General features: G+C 40.5%; 2 protein-coding genes across 3 annotated transcripts in view; both read left to right on the top strand.

Annotated features, from left to right (window-relative positions):
• Positions 1-7,142, top strand: part of PLEKHH2 (pleckstrin homology, MyTH4 and FERM domain containing H2) — a 117,977-nt gene extending 110,835 nt beyond the window's left edge. The window contains exons 28-30 of the mRNA XM_039232437.1: positions 1,485-1,571; positions 3,465-3,602; positions 5,033-7,142. Coding sequence (XP_039088368.1) covers positions 1,485-1,571; positions 3,465-3,602; positions 5,033-5,218 — 411 coding nt within the window. The 3' untranslated portion in view covers positions 5,219-7,142. The remainder of the gene's footprint in view (positions 1-1,484; positions 1,572-3,464; positions 3,603-5,032) is intronic.
• A 5,208-nt stretch (positions 7,143-12,350) lies between these two features.
• Positions 12,351-17,865, top strand: part of DYNC2LI1 (dynein cytoplasmic 2 light intermediate chain 1) — a 39,640-nt gene continuing 34,125 nt past the window's right edge. For both annotated transcript variants that reach the window (XM_039232391.1, XM_039232390.1), the window contains exons 1-2: positions 12,351-12,453; positions 14,797-14,914. In XM_039232391.1, coding sequence (XP_039088322.1) covers positions 12,446-12,453; positions 14,797-14,914 — 126 coding nt within the window. In that variant the 5' untranslated portion in view covers positions 12,351-12,445. The remainder of the gene's footprint in view (positions 12,454-14,796; positions 14,915-17,865) is intronic.

Raw genomic sequence — 17,865 nt, 5'->3', positions numbered from 1 at the left:
GGAGTTCAATGACTTAGGTTAAATGGCATCCTTTGCTGATATGTGTGTGTGTGTGTGTGTGTGTGTGTGTGTGTGTGTATACGTATATATGTATATATATATATTAAGTTTTTAAAGAGAGAGAGAGAGCATGAGCATGGTGAGGGGCAGAGGGGCAGAGGGAAAGAGAGAGATAGAGAATGCCAAGTAGGTTCCACACAGCATGGAGCCCAATGCAGGGCTCAATCCCTGGGATCATGACCTGAACTGAAATCAAGAGTTGGACACTCAACTGACTGAGCCACCCCCTGACGCCCCAGCATCCTTATAATGTTTGCCTATCCTTAGCGAACAGACTCTCAGTAGATAGGAAGCCAGGAGTTTTTATTCATGTGATTCTGATAACTTTTACCATGTACAAATATAGTATATGTATAAATACTGTAGATTCATCCCAGTTACTTATCTATGGCCTCAGCATACTTTTATAAGGTTTAAGAGGAGTGGTTAAGTTGTTGTTAGAATTTTAGTTATTGTTAAATTCAATTATTGTTAAGCAGTCATTGTGGAATGCTCAGAAACATTCATGGGTTGAGTTGGGGCTTAGTGGTGAGAGATTCTTTTTATTAATATAATTTCATTGTTTTTTACAATAAGGAATTTAGTGGAAAATTTGGTATTTCTCATTACCATTCATCACACAGTTTCATATTTTTTAATTCTCTCATTATTAGTCATTGAGTATCAGATTTAATAAATTCTCAGAAATAGTGTGCACTTAAAAGTATCACTACACACACGTTGGAAACACACATGTATTTTGTTTCATTAGGATTTTGGTCACCATAGAAACCCTACAAGCTTATTAACTATTAGCCTCTTAACACAAAAGAAAAATAAGAGGTAAACATTGTTGTCCCCATGTTAAGGATGAGGAAATTGAGCCTCGAAGAGATTCGGTAGCTTGTCCAATTGTACAGCTAATAAATGGCAGATTGAGATCACACACCCAGGTCTCCTATCAGATTCACTGCTCTTTCCACTCCATGACACTGTCTCCACCCCAGGAGAGATTTTCTTCCCCTGTAGGTTCTCTTTTCTTTTTCTTTTTTTTTTTCAAGAGATATTTTTTTTAAGTTTTTTTTTTTATATTTTTATTTATTTCTAGGAGAGAGAGAGAGAGACAGCGTGAGCAGGGGAGGGTCAGAGAGAGAGGGAGATACAGACTCTGAAATAAGCTCAGGCGCTGGGCTGGCAGTCAGCACAGAGCCCGACGCGGGGCTCGAACCCACGAACCGCGAGATCATGACCTAAGCGAAAGTCGGATGCTTAACCGACTAAGCCACCCAGGCGCCCCAAGAGATATTTTTAATAATAAGTTGTTGTTGCAAACGTTGCTCTGTATTTCGACTAAAAACTGTTTCCGTGATTTGCATTTCGGCTAAAAACTATTTCTGTGATTTTGCTTAGCATTTATCACACCGTGTGTTTTCATCTCTTCACAGCCCATAACTCCATCACCGCTCGGAAATACTTTCATGTGGCTGGCTATCCATGAGGATGGCTTAAGCATCTTAGAATACAGCTCCATGGTAAGATTAAGTTTCACATTGAGTCAACTATTTGCGTTGTTCAGTGTACATACACAGACGGTAATGATCTCTTCATATGCTTTTTCTCATACCCAGCTATCATTCTTTCTTTTGGAAGTTGTAACATTTATTTTTTTTCAGAGACAGAGAGAGAGAGCACGAACAGCGGAGGGGCAGAGAGACAGGGAGACACAGAATCCAGAGCAGGCACCAGGCTCTGAGCTGTCAGCATACAGCTTAAACCCATGAACCATGAGATCACGACCTGAGCCGAAGTTGGACGCTTAAACAACTGAGCCCCCCGGGCACCCCAATAACATTCTTTCTAATACTGTAATGAATAGTCATTTTACAAATACAACTGTGATTATAATTTAATCTTTTAAAACAAGACTGAATGGTTTTAAATTGTATACGAGGAAAATACCAAATACCGTGACTAAATTGCAACCATGTTTGTATTCCTAAAACAACTGTTTATTTATAGTGTTAGGAAGATGGCTTCCTGTGTAAAATGAGAATCTTTAAGATAAGATTAATGTAGGGGCACCTGGGTGGCTCAGTCGGTTAAGCACCCAACTCTTGGTTTCAGCTCAGGCCACAATCGTATGTTTCATGAGATCAAGCCTGGGGTCGGGCTCTGCACTGACAGCACAGAGCCTGCTTGGGATTCTCACTCTCCCTCACTCCCTCTGCCCCTCCCCTGCTCTCTCTCTTTCTTCAAACAAATAAAAAATAAATAAAAGAACGATGATATCTAGTGTTAGCAAGACTACAGTGCTGGGAATGTAACTGGGTATAACTTTTCCAGAGGAGAGTTTGGAAATATTCTTAAAATTGTCCTTACTTTTTTGAAGTAGCAATTCCTCTAATTGAAATTTACAACTAAAGAAATGATTAGGTATGTGTATTACAAAATATGTAAAAAAATATGCATTGACGTATTATTTAAGATAGAAACAAATAAGAAGTGATTTCCATTTCCTACAATAGGAGATTGGTTAAATAAAGAATTATCAGGGGCGCCTGGGTGGCTTAGTCGGTTAAGCATCCGACTTTCGCTTAGGTCATGATCTCACGGATGGTGGTTTCGAGCCCCGCGTCGGGCTCTGTGCTGACTGCCAGCTCAGAGCCTGGAGCCTGTTTCAAACTGTGACTCCCTCTCTCTCTGACCCTCCCCTGCTCACGCTGTCTCTCTCTCTCCTAGAAATAAATAAAACATTAAAAAAAAAAAAAAGAATTATCAAATCATTTAAAATAACCTTTTACAAGTATATTCGTTATCATGGAAAGATATGTATAATTTGTTGTGAAATTCAGAAAGAAGCAGAATCCTGAACAGTATGCATGATACTATTTCTGTTTATGTGTATCAAAATTTATGTATCAGGGTGAACCATATGGATTTGCTGATATTTGACCACTTTTTACCTTAGAAAGTGTCAGTTTCAAAAACATCAGTTTCACGTGGTTCAACCTAATATATATAGAGAGAGATCTTAAAGGACATTTACAAAGATATTTACAGTGGTCTTCTACTGGATGCTCGAATATAGGTGCTTTTTATTTTCTTTTTGTGTGTTTTGTTTTGTCTGCAGTGAGTTATTAGCTTCAGAATCAAACTATATTTTAATTATAAATAAATGATGCCTCCACAAAATTAGTACATTACTATTTTAAGTCACAACAGATCTTTTAGAAAATAAGTTTTGTATTATATGTAATTAATTAATACCAGAATTTTTCTTTTTTAGGGAAGTATAGTTAACACATAATGTTAAATTAGTTTCGTTAATATCAGCATTTTAATGGAAATATATGCTATTAATCATTTCTCATCTCTCTTTGCAAGTAAAGAGTATATAAGATATTAACTTTTTCTTCTCTTTGAAGAGGTTAATAATCAGCTATTTGTACAAGAGTCTAATGACCTTTGGAGGTCATCAAGATGATTTTATGATAGTCATTCACAATACACATTCAAAGGACAAACCGACAGAGAAATTAGTCTTTGCAATGGCAAAACCCAAGGTGAGTAGAAGCGTTCCTACCAACCTTTTTATACTAGTTTTTTCATGCTAACACATTTATTGTGTGAAAACCAGGTTGCAAATGTGAACACAGACTTACTTATAATCAAACAACCCTAGGTCCAAATTCTGGCTTACCTCATCTTGCTAAGCTTTGGTTTCTTCATCTAAAAAATTATAGGGTGCTACCTACTTTTTTTTTTTTTTTTGGCTTAAGAATTAAATGATGGAATTGTTAAACTGCCTTAGCCCAGTGCCTGGTATACAGAAGGTTCAAAATAAGTGGTCTCGATGTAAGTTGTTGTCAGGTACCTTATAAATATTGGGGGTAATTCAAGTTATGGACCCAATAGTGGGAAGAGCAAGGTTTTATAATTAAGACTTTGCTTGTCTTTTATAGTTTTAATGTCTGTAAGTAAAAACAATAAGTACAAGGACTATATTTTGGTATGTAATCCCAGGTTTAGTAAAAAAGAATGAAGCATCGAGTTCCCTAAAACTTTAACTGACTTAAAATTGTCAACTAAAAGAGACTACTTTTTTAGAATCTGACACTTTTAAAAAAATTTTTCTTAATGTTTATTTATTTTTGAGAGAGAGAGAGACCAAGTATGAGCGGAAGAAGGGCAGAGAGAGAGCGGGAGACACAGAATCAGAAGCAGGATCCAGGCTCTGAGCTGTCAGCAAAGAGCCCGACATTGGACTCGAACCCTCAAACCGTGAGATCATGACCTGAGCCGAAGTCAGACGCTTACCTACTGAGCCAGCCAGGCACCCCCTGACACTTTTTTTTTTTTTTTAAACGGCAGACATTTAAGCAAAGGCCAGTAAGTGCAGAAGATTGAGACATACTCAGGACTTCATTTAGTTTCAATAAAAAGTTATATTATGCACTGAAGTTTTTAATTCACATATGCATACGTGTGGCTTTAAGAGAATTGACAACCTTGTGCTACTGTCACATTTTTTTAACATTGCCACTACATTTGGTTGTTCTTAAGATCCACTCTTTTCTGGGGCGCCTGGGTGGCTTAGTCGGTTAAGCGTCCAACTTTCGCTTAGGTCATGATCTCGCGGTTCGTGGGTTCGAGCCCTGCGTCGGGCTCTGTGCTGACTGCCAGCTCAGAGCCTGGAGCCTGTTTCAGTCTGTGACTCCCTCTCTCTCTGACCCTCCCCTGCTCACGCTGTCTCTCTCTCTCTCTCTCCTAGAAATAAATAAAAAAACATTAAAAAAAAAAAAAAGATCCACTCTTTTCTGCTGGCTTAAGCAGTGGGAGAACATGTCAGTGCCTTGATGGTGCTGAACCAGTAGGTGCTTCACAGACCTGGAGGGGAGGGACTTCCTGTCCATGGAGACCCCCGGCCCTTTCCCCTTGTGGAAGTGATGAGAACTTCTCCAGAGTATTAACGATTCTATTTTTCCTGCTTTAGATTCTTGAAATCACTCTTTTGATCGCCAGTTACATAAACAACTTCCATCAGCAAAAGGCAGCCTTTCACCACCTCTCCGCGCCAGCTCTGCTTTCAGCCCAGACCCGGGGGCCGGAAGCCAGGGCTGTGGGAGGCCAGCCCCTGATGTCAGGCAGCAGACCCACCAAAGGCCCCACTCTGCTCTGAAATCTCCGGAGCCTCAACATTCGCTCCTGTCCTCCAGGCAAGGGCTGCATCAGCTGCAAATAAGTGCATTTACACCCCGGCAGCGTGGCGCCCCCACACCAGTATTCCAAAGTTCAAAACTGTGGGTATTTCTCTCTCTCATTTGATTCTTAAATATTCAAATGAACGCTACTAAGGATCCATAAACACAAAATTTCCCCACATGCCGACATCCTCTCAGATTAAATGGGTTAGAATTCATCATTTTTTCCCCCTCCTCTGTCCCTGGCCATCAGACACATCATGCGGTGTGGCATTTTTCTGTCTCTTCAAAAAAATACTCTGGCAGAGGGAGATACCAAACTCTCATTTGGCAAGCCAGTTAATTATTTGGAAATGCTCACTGCCAAAAAATTAAGTACTGTAATTAAATGTGCTTTTAATTAATGATATGGTGTTTGGAAGGAAGTAAAGTATACAGTGTCAGCAACAGCTGCAGGGTGCTGGTTAGGGGCTTATTTTTAGAGCGAGTGCAGTAAATCTGGGACCTGATTTAAATGAATCACTGTGAGAAAACGAGAGTTCGGGAACCAGAGCCTCCTGTGGGGCCTTAGAAAGTATGCCCTGTCACCTTTTCAGATCACTGGAGTGTAAAGTTTAAGCCGAGGCGGTGATTCCTCACATTCCTTGGCTATTACTGGATAGCCCGACATCACTGGAATATTGCCCGCATTTCACTGCGTTTCGTGCCGGGTCATCTTGACCTTATTTCGTTAAATAACATCTTTGAAAACAAACAGATTTTTAAAACTTTGCCCTCATAGAGTCATTTTTAATTACGGTTTTCACAGAAATTTCCCAAAAGTTTTTCTTCAAAGAAAAGAGAAAGAATCCTTCTGTCAAAGGAGGTAAACTTTTAGTCGAGAGAGTCTAGAAATGTGTTATTACTATGCTGGAGTACGTAAGTGGTCAGTTCATTCCCGTTTGTGTCAAAACAAAGTAATTAGTATCCATGATAAAAATGAAACTGTGATAAGACATGAAAATTATATTATAAAACTGTTTCATTGCAATGGTAATCATGAGTCTACTTAATTTTATTTATGTAGAGAATATTTGTATTTATTTTTTGGACATGTATTTATCACTTTGTGTGTGGTATTTTTTTTAAACCAATCTGAATTAAAAAAATGTTAGCTGCTGATTTAATTTGTTGGCAGGGCCTTCATAGTTTCTTTGCTGCTTTCTCCCTCTGGCAATGTACCGTTGTCACACTAAGACTTTTAAAAATATTCCATCTCATGTTAGCATCCTTCAAAAGGGCAGAGCCAAGAAGTACACTGGTCAGCTAAGATTTTCACTTTATTGCGAATGGCAAAAAGAAGGTCAACAAAACCCCATAGAAATAGATTTTCATTTACTATTTCCCCTGAGTCTTTTGAGCCACAACCACTCATTGCAAAAACAAGTTGATTTTTGAGAATAAACTAGTTACCAGTTTGAGGTGACTCTCGGGAGTCTTTTGGCTGGCATACAACAGAGTTTTTAATTCCCAAGAAACTGCTCAATAATCCCTAGTTGGTAAGTCGGAGGCTTAACAAAGACCTTACATATGTGTGAGGACTTTATACTCAGGCCGTAGTTACTTCACCATCGGGTAAGCACACCCCCCTCCAGATCTTCCCATTGGAACAAGTAGTGAAGGCTCAGCTTAAATGGTGGCATTTATTTTTGATAGAACAGAGATCAAATATTTTGATGGAAAGAAATCAATTTTCTGTAACTGATGATGTGAAAATGTCATTTTCTGGGAAATTACTAATATAGCCATTTAAAAAATTCAAAGTATGTTATTATGATTGGTTACAAGAGAATAACGTTCCATGTTTAATTGTAATATTTGTCTCCTATCATTTTCTTCCCTTTCAATCATAATAAATGATTTACAAAACCCGTTTTGAGCATTATCTTTTGAATAATCTTCGAGAAATACCTAATGTTTTCATTGTCAAAACTGAGGCGAACTACTAGTGAAAATGGTAGTTATTACCTCCTTCTCTTGCATTCATGCTTTGTCTCCAGTGTTGCTTTGTTTTATCCATATAAAAGGAAGCTGCTTGGACAAATTGTAACTTTAAGATGTATGTACGCATATTGCCACATATACAATATGTATAAATCGTGGGTTTCTCCCATGATTTCATAATACACTCCATAAGCAGCTGATTTCCTACGGGTGAATTGATGGACTGCTTTCTAAAATTGTATTTTAAATGTTCTGGTTTTTTTATGTGTGTGTCCTGAAAGCCGAATAGTGTCATAGCTTGGAAATGAATTTAACTCTCAATTGACAAGAAAAGTTAGTCACAACTTATGAGGAGTCTTTGTTCTGAAAATGTGTTTATAAGTTGACTATCTGAAAAAATTTTTCCAGAGGAAAAAATACATGGTGGCCAGGTTCCTAGAACAATACACTTAACACGCAATTGTACTGTAGTATAATCCTGAGGAATCAGCCACCACAGATAATCATATTTCTCTAGACAAGGACTTTACGTGTCCCTGGGTTGCCAAGAATGTACTTTACCTGTCCACCTACCCCCTGGCTGCTGGGGAATTTGGACTTCCCCAGTGCAGAATCTCTGGGCTGATTCTTTGGGATCAAAGGCTCTAGGAATATGGGAACTGGGGGAAAGGAAGTGAGCAGCAGGAATAACAGAGTGGAGAAGCTTCTCTGCTAACCAGTTCCTGTAGAACAGGTATCTCCTCATACATTTCTTTCCTCTTCTCTTTTTCCTGAAAGAAGAAAGGGATTTTATTGCTATAGGAATAACGTTAAACTCCAAACTAAGGTCCAGTCCACACATAGATATTTAACATGAGGGAAGATTCATCCATGTCCCGCTGAATCGAGACTCAGGCTTCTCTTGGGCACTTACATGGGAAGTTGGGTCCTACAATGAAGAGTTGCATGGGCCTGGACAGAATGTGCGGTGAGGTGATGAGATACACACTTGCTCTATACCATAATTTTACCCATCGAACTTAATTTTACCCACATCATACATAGTCACAGTGATTCTGGAGGCATATTTATAATCAACATTCATCCATAACCTTCATTGTACACTTTTTAAGTATTTTTTTTACCCGTCTAACTTAATTTTACCCACATCTTACATAGTCACAGTGATTCTGGAGGCATATTTATAATCTATATCCATCCAAAACCTTCATTGTACACTTTATAAGTATTTTTTTACCCGTCAGACTTAATTTTACCCACATCATAACATAGTCACAGTGATTCTGGAGGCATATTTATAATCAACATTCATCCAAAACCTTCATTGTACACTTTGTAAGTATTTTTTTTACCCGTCAAACTTAATTTTACCCACATCGTACATAGTCACAGTGATTCTGGAGGCATATTTATAATCGATATCCATCCAAAACCTTCATTGTACACTTTATAAGTATTTTTAGGCCCAATAATAGTCAAGAAACAAAGACATACTTTTTGGGCAACATCTATTAGCAAATAAATCCAAAACAAGACACAAATGTTCACTGCAGCACTTGGATACAGGGTACCCTTCCTTCCAGTGCTTTGCTAACATAATCTAATCGGTGGGGGTGGGGTAGTGAATGGGGGATGGCATCCCTTTCTGAAAGTGGTGGTAAGGTTATATTGGTGGCTTTATTAAAATCAGACAACTCTTCGAAAGCAATGACAACAATATAAAAAAATAGACAAGTTTGGGACAACTCCAAACTTTAAAACATTCTGCGTATCAAAAGAAACAACAGAGTGGCAGCTCAGAGCCTGGAGCCTGCTTTGGATTCTGTGTGTCTCTCTCTCAAAACTAAATAAACATTTAACAACTTTTAAAAAGTTGATGTGGGGAGATACATGTTAAAATCAAAGCGTTAGTTAACTTTACAGTAAAATCTCAGCTGTAAGAGGAAAGATTAGAATGAAATACACCAAAGTGCTTGATAGTTATTACTTTGGGGTGTGCTTCATTTTCTCTGTATGCTATTTTTTTCTACAAGAAGCTTATATAATTTTGAAAACAAGGGAAAAAATGTAAAAACTCTGTCACTGTCTGGGCTATTGTTAATAGCCTCCATATGGACCTCCAGATGCACAACATCCTTCACACAGCTGCAAAAAATTATCTCGCTGAAACTCAGGTCCGGTCACGGAACACCCCTATTTTAACATAGTATCCGGTTTCTCATAACCAACACAGTACAAGCCAGACTGCAAGATACTTCAATGTAGCCCAATCTCCCTGCCCGGTGTGCTTTTCCACCTTAGCCACTTTATGTGCTTGCACCTCGACTCTTCGCAATTCCACCAAATACACTCTGCACACATCTTTATTCTTCTGCACTGTTGTTTATTCCATCCAGCAAGCACCATAATACTGTCTTTTCCTGTATCACCACCACTGAAATCCGTGAGTCTTTTAGCGGTGATCCAGTAGGGAAGCACAAATCTTTACATATTTCAGCCTTAAGAACAGTTTTCAACGCTCCTGGATGGCTCAGTCAGTTGATGAAATTGATGGCTAACCGTCAATTTCAGCTCAGGTCATGATCCCAGGGGCATGGGGTCAAGTCCTAAGCATGGAACCTGCTTCAGAGTCTCTTTTTCTCTCTTCCTGTCTCTCCCACTCATGCTCTCTCTCTGTCTCAAATAAAATTAAAAATAAAAAACAATTTTCATCTATCCAGGAAGGTCACTTACTTTGTCCAAATATGAAGCCTCAGTAGGCATAAGGGTAAAATAGAGAACTCATCAGCTCAATGAGATCAGCAGAATCCACTGACTCACCTCTGAACTAATACTGGTGATCAAGGCCCAGCCAGACAACTTTTACCTTCCTCGTTACCATGCACCTTTCTTCAACCTCCAATTCCAGTTATGCAAACAATTATACGTTTAAGATGCTAATAATGTGTTGGGGTATCTGGGTGGCTCAATTGGTTAAGCTTCTGACTTTGGCTCAGGTCATGATCTTGAGGTTTGTGAGTTTGAGCCCTATGTCGGACTCTGTACTGACAACTCTGAACCTCGCACCTGCTTCAGATTCTTTGTCTCTATCCCCCTCTCTCTGTCCCTCCCCCTCTCGCACTCTGTCTCTGTCTCTCTCTAAAAATAAATAAACATTAAAAAAATTTTTTTTAAAGATGCTAATAGTGTGCCTGGTACATAGCAAGCAAAAATATTAGCTGCCACCACTTTTGTTATTCACATCAACAGGGCTTCCTAATTAACATGCAAAGGGGTTCCAAAGCTCCAGAACCGGAATTATTACAGTCTGTCTCACATCTGTTTGCATGCTTATAGGCAAGCTAGGTCCAGGATGTAGATGCTGATTCAATGATAGATGTACGAATCTCACTTGTGATCATCCTCTCTCTATTGAACCACACTCTTGTTATATTCCTTTCTATGTGCAACTGTAGTCTTCTAGGTCTTCAAAATGCACCTAAGGTGTTGGGAGGATTTTGTTCCTAAAGATTTTATCTCAAGCAAAATATCTCAAGCAAAAAATGACTTTTTTTCTCCTGAAAAAAATTTGCCAGGCACCGCCTGGGTGGCTTAGTCAGTTGGGCATTCATCTCTTGATTTTGGCACAGGTCATGATCTCATGGTTCATGAGATTGAGCCTGGGGTCAGAATCTGCGCTGACTGCATGCAGCCTGCTTGGGATTCTCCCTTTCCTCTCTCCCTGCCCCTCCCCACCTCTCAAAATAAACACTTATTTTAATTACAAAAAATGTGTTTCATTTCCAAGAATGTGATCTTTGTCTTTGTTCAAAGTTGCTGATCAGTAGCTTGCAAGATGATAATAACAAGCATGAAACACTTATAAGTATCAGACACACATAATTTATATTTTACATATACTTATTTCACTTAAAACTCATAAAATTCCCCTGGCTTAGGGGATCAGCTACTGAGACTCAGAGACATTGAGTAATCTACCCACTGTGTCAATATGGCAGCTTAGCCAGTGTGGCTTAGTGAAGACATAAATCTAAATCCATCTCACTCTAAACCCCATGTTCTTTTTTTTTTTTTTTAATGTTTTTTATTTATTTCTAGGAGAGAGAGAGAGAGACAGCGTGAGCAGGGGAGGGTCAGAGAGAGAGGGAGTCACAGACTGAAACAGGCTCCAGGCTCCGAGCTAGTAGTCAGCACAGAGCCCGACGCGGGGCTCGAACCCACGAACCGCGAGATCATGACCTAAGCGAAAGTCGGACGCTTAACCGACTAAGCCACCCAGGCGCCCCTCTAAAGCCCATGTTCTTGAACATCACACCATCCATCACACCAAACCAAACGGTAGAAGTGAAGAAGGAGAATATCTCCTTGAAATAGTCAAGACATCCTGGGCGACAGAGGCTGGTCTACCCCGCCTTCAAAACAGATCAAATACTGTCACTGCCATGAATGTTTCAACAACTCCCTTTGGCATAATTACTTATTCCTAGGTAATTTTTTATACTTCTCTACAATAGCTTATGTCACTGGTTTCCTTTGGGTTATTATATTTAGTTGTGAACGTCTTTCTCAAGAGTCGGGATCTTGTCTTACTCATCACTTCATTCCTTACTCTGTGTAGCACAGAGTCTTGCATATAGCAATAACTCAATGTTTGTTACTGGTTCAGAGATAAAGTAAACGAAGCATTGTGGAGATGCATTTGCTTTATTAACTTATTAAAAAATGATGTGCATAAAACCCGAAACAACTAAACAAACAGAACGTTGGAAAATACTAATATCATAAATATCTTTGCCTCTAGTAAATCGCTAGAAAATCGCTCAGGAATTGGATTCACCCTCCATTCTCAAAGCATTGTCATTGGAGAGAGAAAAGTAAGTGTAGAGAGAGAGCAGAGATCCCTGGCATATATCTGGTACTCAGTAGAATGTGTTTTAAGTTAAAAAACACTCCCAGCCCAGAGCTTTTAGGTCACATGTTTGTCAGACGTGCACCTCGTTCTCTGACATCCTAGACTTCAAGGCGTTGAGCAAGACTTGAAGAGCAACGCCGAGAACTACATTTCCCACGATGCCCCTCGCGTGCACGCAACCCAGCCTGCGACGTCGTTCCCATGGCAACCCAAGAGCCCGCACAATCCGGTCCGCCTCGGAGATCTCGGGCCTCCTTATTTTAGGCGGGTCCCAACGCTGAGTTCACGACACCGGGGTGGTCGAGCCAAGATGCCCAGGTATCCCCGCAGCCGTGCTTGCGCCCGGCTTACGCTCCCCTCGATAGCCTAGCTTTCCCTTCTTTCCCACCCCAGCCAGGAAGGGGCGGGAGAGGGAGGGCAGCTGCGGTTATATTTAGGGAGAGGAACCCGGGCAGGAGCTGCCGGTGGAAAAAAATTGTGGTTCTGTTTTGCACGCAACCTCTGGATGGTCAGGGATCCGTAGGAACTACCCTTGGGCATGCGGGTTCGGCCGAAAGCAGGTAGAAAAGTCCCCCAGGTAGAAAAGATTTTGAAAGAAAGATCATTCAACTGCAACCATTCACTTAGTAAAAATTCCTTGCAGGCCAAGGAATGTTCTAGACGAAGGGGTTCAGGCGGTGAATTAGACCACAAAACCTCCTTCTCGGAGATGCCCCCCGTCTCCTCTCCTGGCGCAGGGGTTCAGGAGAACAGTAAATGAGGGAAACTTGAGAAAGCTGTGTGAAGTGTAAGATGACGTTTAAAGGGGGCCTGCAAAATACACTTTAGCTCTTCAGTTCTGTGATGAGCAGTTTTCATTTCCTGCTCCCTAGATCACGCCTAAACCTTCTCTGAACAGTTTATAAGGACGTCAGGGAGAGAGGGGTTCTGGAGGCCAGCACAGAGCAGGCTTAATCTGTTTTTCTCACCTCGTGGCTCATGGCCTGATCTTTGTTGCGTTTATGAACCTTAATGTGGAAAACTGTCAGCACTACTATGGCGGTGTAATTGGTTGCAGGTATAAAGTTATGGCCATAAGCTTGCAAATTTCCACCAGTGGCATGACCGATGGCCGCACCACCTGGTCACCTCTCTGCTGGGAACTTGCCTAGCAGATTATCACAGGTTGAAAGAATGGTGTGTGGTTCACCAGGTGGTTCAGTTGGTTAATCTTCTGACTCATGGTTTCCGCTCAGGTCAGGAGCTCTCAATTCCCGGGATGGGGCCCGGTGCCACTGGGCTCTGTGCTAACAGTGCAGAGTTCGCTAGGGATTCTCTCTCTCTTCCTTTTAAAATAAACTTTTAGGGGCACCTGGGTGGCTTAGTCGGTTAAGCGTCTGACTTTCGCTTAGGTCATGATCTCGCGGTTCGTGGGTTCGAGCCCCGCGTCGGGCTCTGTGCTGACTGCCAGCTCAGAGCCTGGAGCCTGTTTCAGAGTCTGTGATTCCCTCTCTCTCTGACCCTCCCCTGCTCACGCTGTCTCTCTCTCTCTCCTAGAAATAAATAAAACATTTAAAAAAAATAAATAAAATAAAATAAACTTTTAAAAAAACGTTTAACAAAAAAAAAAGGTGTATAAATGAAGACCGGCCTGGGCTGAGTTCCTGGGGATTCACCTGTGAAAGAAGAGCATGCATTTAGCATAAACACATAGGGATACCTATATTGGTCTTTTATAGCGCCTTCCTTCATCCTTGTTTCTTGAATAATAATTATGAGCTCCCAATAATTTTAGACAATTGTATATAGGTCAAGCCCTAAATGAAACGAATTATCCCATTTTAACAATCAATCATGACAGTCTTACAAGGTTAGTATTTTTCTTTAATTGGCAGTTTCGAGATGAAGAACCAGAAGTAAGCCTGGGGAAAAGCACAAAAGCTTGCCTGTATTAGGTGCTCAGTAAACAATTGTTGAATTAATGAAAGGAATGGAGGATTCAGAGAAGCTGGGTAATTTGCCATGTAGAAAGCAGCAGATTCTGGCTTAGAACGCATTAGATCTTGTCTGCATTTTTTTTTTTTTTAGTTCAGGACTCCATTTTTCATTTTTGCTTTCATAAAAGGTACAATCTTATTTGTGAAAAATTACATATGTTTGTAGAGAGATAAATGGAAGGATGGTTTTCAAACTGTGATTTTAGGTGACTTTTTTTTCTTTCATTATATTTTATATGTTAAAACAGGGAATCTTGAGCCAGAAATAGAATTTAAAAAACAAAAAAGAACTATCAGAAAGCAAAGGTTATTTGGCCCCCCATTTTCCTAGATGTTGGTGGTTTTCAAGTTGTAGATTTCCAGAATTCTGTGTACATTCATGTACATGTCTGAGAAGCTAACATACACAGCTTCCGACCTTGGCCAAAAGCCCCAGACTAAGGCAGCGTCACATTTTCATGGCAAAGGTGCTGCTTCTTATTTTCAGCTGTCTGGTATGAACCAGTACAAGGAAAATGACCAATCCTCAGAGGTTTTATCGGCTTATTGCCCTCCCCCCTCCCCCCCGAAAAGGATGCTGATTTGTTTTCTAAATTTAACTAACCTAAGATTTCCCTGAGCTTGAGCCAGATATTGGGAAGGATTCTCTTTGATTGTCTGAATTTTGTTTTTCTGCCTCTTCTAGTGAAACTCTCTGGGAAATTGCAAAAGCGGAAGTGGAAAAACGGGGAAGCAGTGGAGGCGAAGGTGATGGAGTTGAAATTGGAGAAAAATCTGTTTTCTTCATTGGCAGTAAAAATGGGGTAATGCAGTTTTTCCTACTTTTTTTTTTTTTTTTCCTGAAGTATTGTGATGATTTGGCAACCAGTGGTAAAACTTGTTTTAATTCTCTGGTAAACATTTGGATTCTTCAACTCTTTAACCAGATGACCAAACTCTGGGCTGCTGATTACCTGCGGGCTGTGCCCTATCTGGAGAAGGGGCCTGCTGGGAGTTGAATGGGCACTAACAGCCTCAGCATTTCTTGTCAAGTGGTGTGCTCCAGCATGAGCCACAGGAGCCCCGAGGAAGGAGCACTTGTTTCTAATCAGACTACCCAAAGGCGCTGTAAATACTAATCTGATGACCCATAGTTCTTGTAACTTGTACAACTGAAACAGACACATATATAATAAAAACATGAACCTTGTAGAATATGATACACTTAACCTTCACTTAACTAGAGTCATAGGAACTGAAGGGAACCTGGCACTACCCTGGTCTTCCACAGTGGGAATTCGCACTCTGGGGCCCATGGGAAGACTTCTTAGGGCCAGGGAACTCTCTAGAAGTGTATGCTGAATTGTGTGTGATTGTGTATCAGTGCATTTTTATGGGAAATTAGATTCTCTCAGTGTTCCAGCACTTCAAAAAGGTTAAGAGCCACTATAAAGAATGGTTCTATAGTTTGACTATCTCTAGCAATGGGGGGAGTTGTCTTTCACAAAGCAGGTTAATTTCATTTTGTTAATTCCTAGTTACTGGAAAACCTGAGTGTTTCAGTGGAACATCCACTGTCCCTATTTCTGACCTATGAAAGTATACAAATACTCAGTATTTCTAATTCCAGGCCTGATCCTTGGTTTTAATTCTTTTTTTTTTTTTAATGTTTTATTTATTTCTGAGAGAGAGAGACAGAGAGAGAGAGACAGACAGACAGACACAGCATGAGCAGGGGAGGGTCAGAGAGAGGGAGACACAGAATCTGAAGCAGACTCCAGGCTCTGAGCTGTCAGCACAGAGCCTGATGCGTGGCTTGAACCCACGAACTGTGTGATCATGACCTGAGCTGAAGTCCGACACTCAACCAACTGAGCCACCCAGGCGCCCCTCCTTGGTTTTAATTCTCACCTGTAAAAATTAAGCCTGATTTCCCTTCTACTTGTTACATCTTTAAGTAATTTCAAATTGCCCTTCGGATCGTTAGAGGCAACCATTTTGTTTCCCTGAGTGTGTTTCGGCGTTAATACCTTCCTTTCCTTTGGTCACGCCTTCTGTGTCATGGATTCCATATCAGTCATAGAGGTTCTGTCATGATTTAGTAACTCTCACCCGGAATTGTTCTACTGGGTCATTCTCAGGAGGGAACAGAGCTTTTGAGGTTTTGCTGAACTGCAATAGACCAGGTCTGCCACCTTCTCTTTTACCAGACGCTGTGCTCCTATTATTGCTTAGAAAAATCCTAGCAAGTCCCATAACCCTGTTCACTAACGTTGAGCTTGAGATCTGTAAGCCTTTTTCATTTACATTCTTTTGTCCTTAATTTTCTTAGATTGGGCCCTTTGTTACAGTCTGTTTTTAATTATTTTTATTAAGGTGATTCACATACGTGGTTTATAAGCTCAAAGATACTCAAAAGGTGCATAAATTAACAAACTTCTCCACATTGTGCAGAGCCTCTCAAAGCAGCCTCCTTAATATCTTTTACTTCTTTTCTTTAATTTGCCTCTTAATTTCTGAAATAGCTGGTGGGCTAAAAATGTTAGACCTTATCTGTTGAATTTTTGATAATAGAAGAGCATTTCATTCTCTTTTTTTTTTAAGATTTGTTTTTAATTTTTTGTTTTTAATTTTTTTTTTATTTCTAGGAGAGAGAGAGAGACAGCGTGAGCAGGGGAGGGTCAGAGAGAGAGGGAGTCACAGACTGAGACAGGCTTCAGGCTCTGAGCTGGCAGTCAGCACAGAGCCCGATGCAGGGCTCGAACCCACGAACCGCGAGATCATGACCTAAGCGAAAGTCGGACGCTTAACCGACTAAGCCACCCAGGCGCCCCTGTTTTTAATTTTTAAGTAATCTCTACACCCAGTGTGGGGCTCAAATTTACAGTCCCCAGAGCAAGAGTTGAAAGCTTTGCTGACTGAGCCAGCCAGGTGCCCCTAGTTCTCTCTCCTTTGTTTGTTTGTTTATAACAGTTTATTTTGAGAGAGAGAAAGAGTGCGCAAATGAAGAAGGGCAGACAGAGTGAGAGAGAGAATCCTAAGCAGGCTTCACGCTGTCAGCATGAAGTCCGTAGTTCTGCCTCTTTTTTTTCTTTTTCTTTTTTTTTTTATATTTTATTTGTTCTAAGAGAGAGAGAGACAGCATGAGCAGGGGAGGGTCAGAGAGAGAGGGAGATACAGAATCTGAAACAGGATCCAGGCTCTGAGCTGACAGCACAGAGACCAATGCAGGGCTCGAACCCACGAGCATGAGATCATGACCTGAGCCGAAGTCCAACGCTTAACCAACTGAGCCACCCAGGCGCCCCATTTCTGCCTCTTTTAAGTGCTTCCCTCCAGCCCTAGTCTGCAACATAATTCTTATTAAAATTTTGGGCTAAATCGGTATTCAGGGTTAATTTATTATTTCTAAAACTTGTTTGCTCTTGGGCCAAGTGGATTACTTTCTTTTCCTTGAGTAACTTTTCCCAAAAGTATAAAAATGTCCATTGTTTTATTTGCTTAGCTTTTGTACACACCTCAGTTTTTATATGCATTAGTTATTTGTTGCTACATAATGAATTACTTGAAAACTTAGTGGCTTTTAAAACAGCAGGCATCGTCTCACCTAGTTTATGAGGGTCAGGAACCCGAGAGCAGCTTAGTTATGTGGTCTTTCATGAAGTTGTAGTCAAGGTGTCATCTGGGACTAAAGTCATCTCACAGCTCAGCTAAATTGGAGAATCAGTTTCCAAGCTCCCTGACATGGTAGTGGGCAAGAGACCTCGCTTCCTTG

This window comes from Hyaena hyaena, unplaced genomic scaffold, assembly GCF_003009895.1.
Source record: "Hyaena hyaena isolate Hyena2069 unplaced genomic scaffold, ASM300989v1 scaffold_64, whole genome shotgun sequence".
Taxonomy (NCBI): domain Eukaryota; kingdom Metazoa; phylum Chordata; class Mammalia; order Carnivora; family Hyaenidae; genus Hyaena; species Hyaena hyaena.
The sequence above is the reverse complement of the archived record's forward strand: the minus strand, read 5'-3'. Positions and strand labels throughout refer to the sequence as shown.